Source organism: Nestor notabilis, unplaced genomic scaffold (genome assembly GCF_000696875.1).
Source record: "Nestor notabilis isolate BGI_N333 unplaced genomic scaffold, ASM69687v1 scaffold23998, whole genome shotgun sequence".
Classification (NCBI taxonomy): Eukaryota; Metazoa; Chordata; class Aves; order Psittaciformes; family Psittacidae; genus Nestor; species Nestor notabilis.
Window position 1 is genome coordinate 555 of NW_009939019.1, and position 974 is coordinate 1528.

Sequence of the window (974 nt, forward strand, 5' to 3'; positions counted from 1 at the left end):
CGTGCCCCAGCCCCCCCCAACCCGGCCCCTGCCTCACCTTGTAGTCTGGCAGCTTGGCCATGGCCGGCCACTGCTCCTCTGTGGGGGTTCCCAGCAGCGTGGGGACAGCAGCAGTCAAGGGCAACCGCTGCGGCCAGTGTGAGAGTCAGCCATTCCCAGCCCCACCCCCTAACTCGGGCAGAGCGCCCTCAATACCCTGCACAGGAGAGGGGCTGCCCCCTCCTGTGGCACTGTAAGGATATCGGAAAATCCTTTTCAGCTGGTCATCCACATCGTTCCCCGGGAACAGGGGCCGCCCCGCATTGGCCAGCTCTAGGAACCAGAGAGGAGATGGGCCCCAAGGCCCCATGGCCCTGGCAGCCCCCTGTGCCGCAGCCCCCCTGCGCCGCCGGCACTACCCGCAAAGATGCAGCCGCCGCAGCCCCCCTGCGCCGCCGGCACTACCTGCAAAGATGCAGCCGGCTGACCACATATCGATGGAAGTGGAGTAGAGCTTGGCGCCAAAGAGCACATCTGGGGGCCGATACCACAGCGTGACGACCTGCGTGGAGGGATGGGGAGATGGTCAGCTGGCTGTGGGATGGAACCAAGCCCCCCGGCCAGGAGAAGGCAGTGGGTAGACCTCCCAGCTCACCTCTGCCGCGTGACAGCCGAAGGCTCGAGCCAGGCCAAAGTCAGCCAGTTTGAGCTCCCCATTCTGTGGTGAAAGTGCCATGTCAACAGGACAGGAAAGGACATGGCATAGGGGACACCCTGTTCTGCTGCCCACCTGTCAGCAGCTGCTGCTCCTTCACCCCTTCCCATTGACCAGAAATACAAGGGACAGACAGAGTGGCAAGTGGTGGATGGACAGACAGCCACCTGCACCTCACACAGCCACAGAGCCCCAGCGCTCACCCTGTTTATGAGCAGGTTCTGGGGTTTGAGGTCTCGGTGCAGGACGTTGCGGCTGTGGCAGAATGCGAGGCCCTTCA

General features: G+C 63.6%; 1 protein-coding gene across 1 annotated transcript in view; it reads right to left on the minus strand.

Annotated features, from left to right (window-relative positions):
* The window catches only part of CDK5 (cyclin-dependent kinase 5), a gene marked incomplete at its 5' end in the record, with an annotated part of 1702 nt that overhangs the window by 365 nt on the left and 363 nt on the right, over positions 1 to 974 (minus strand). Inside the window, 5 exons of the mRNA XM_010019662.1 lie at positions 38 to 98; positions 243 to 312; positions 445 to 541; positions 635 to 697; positions 898 to 974. Coding sequence (XP_010017964.1) covers positions 38 to 98; positions 243 to 312; positions 445 to 541; positions 635 to 697; positions 898 to 974 — 368 coding nt within the window. The remainder of the gene's footprint in view (positions 1 to 37; positions 99 to 242; positions 313 to 444; positions 542 to 634; positions 698 to 897) is intronic.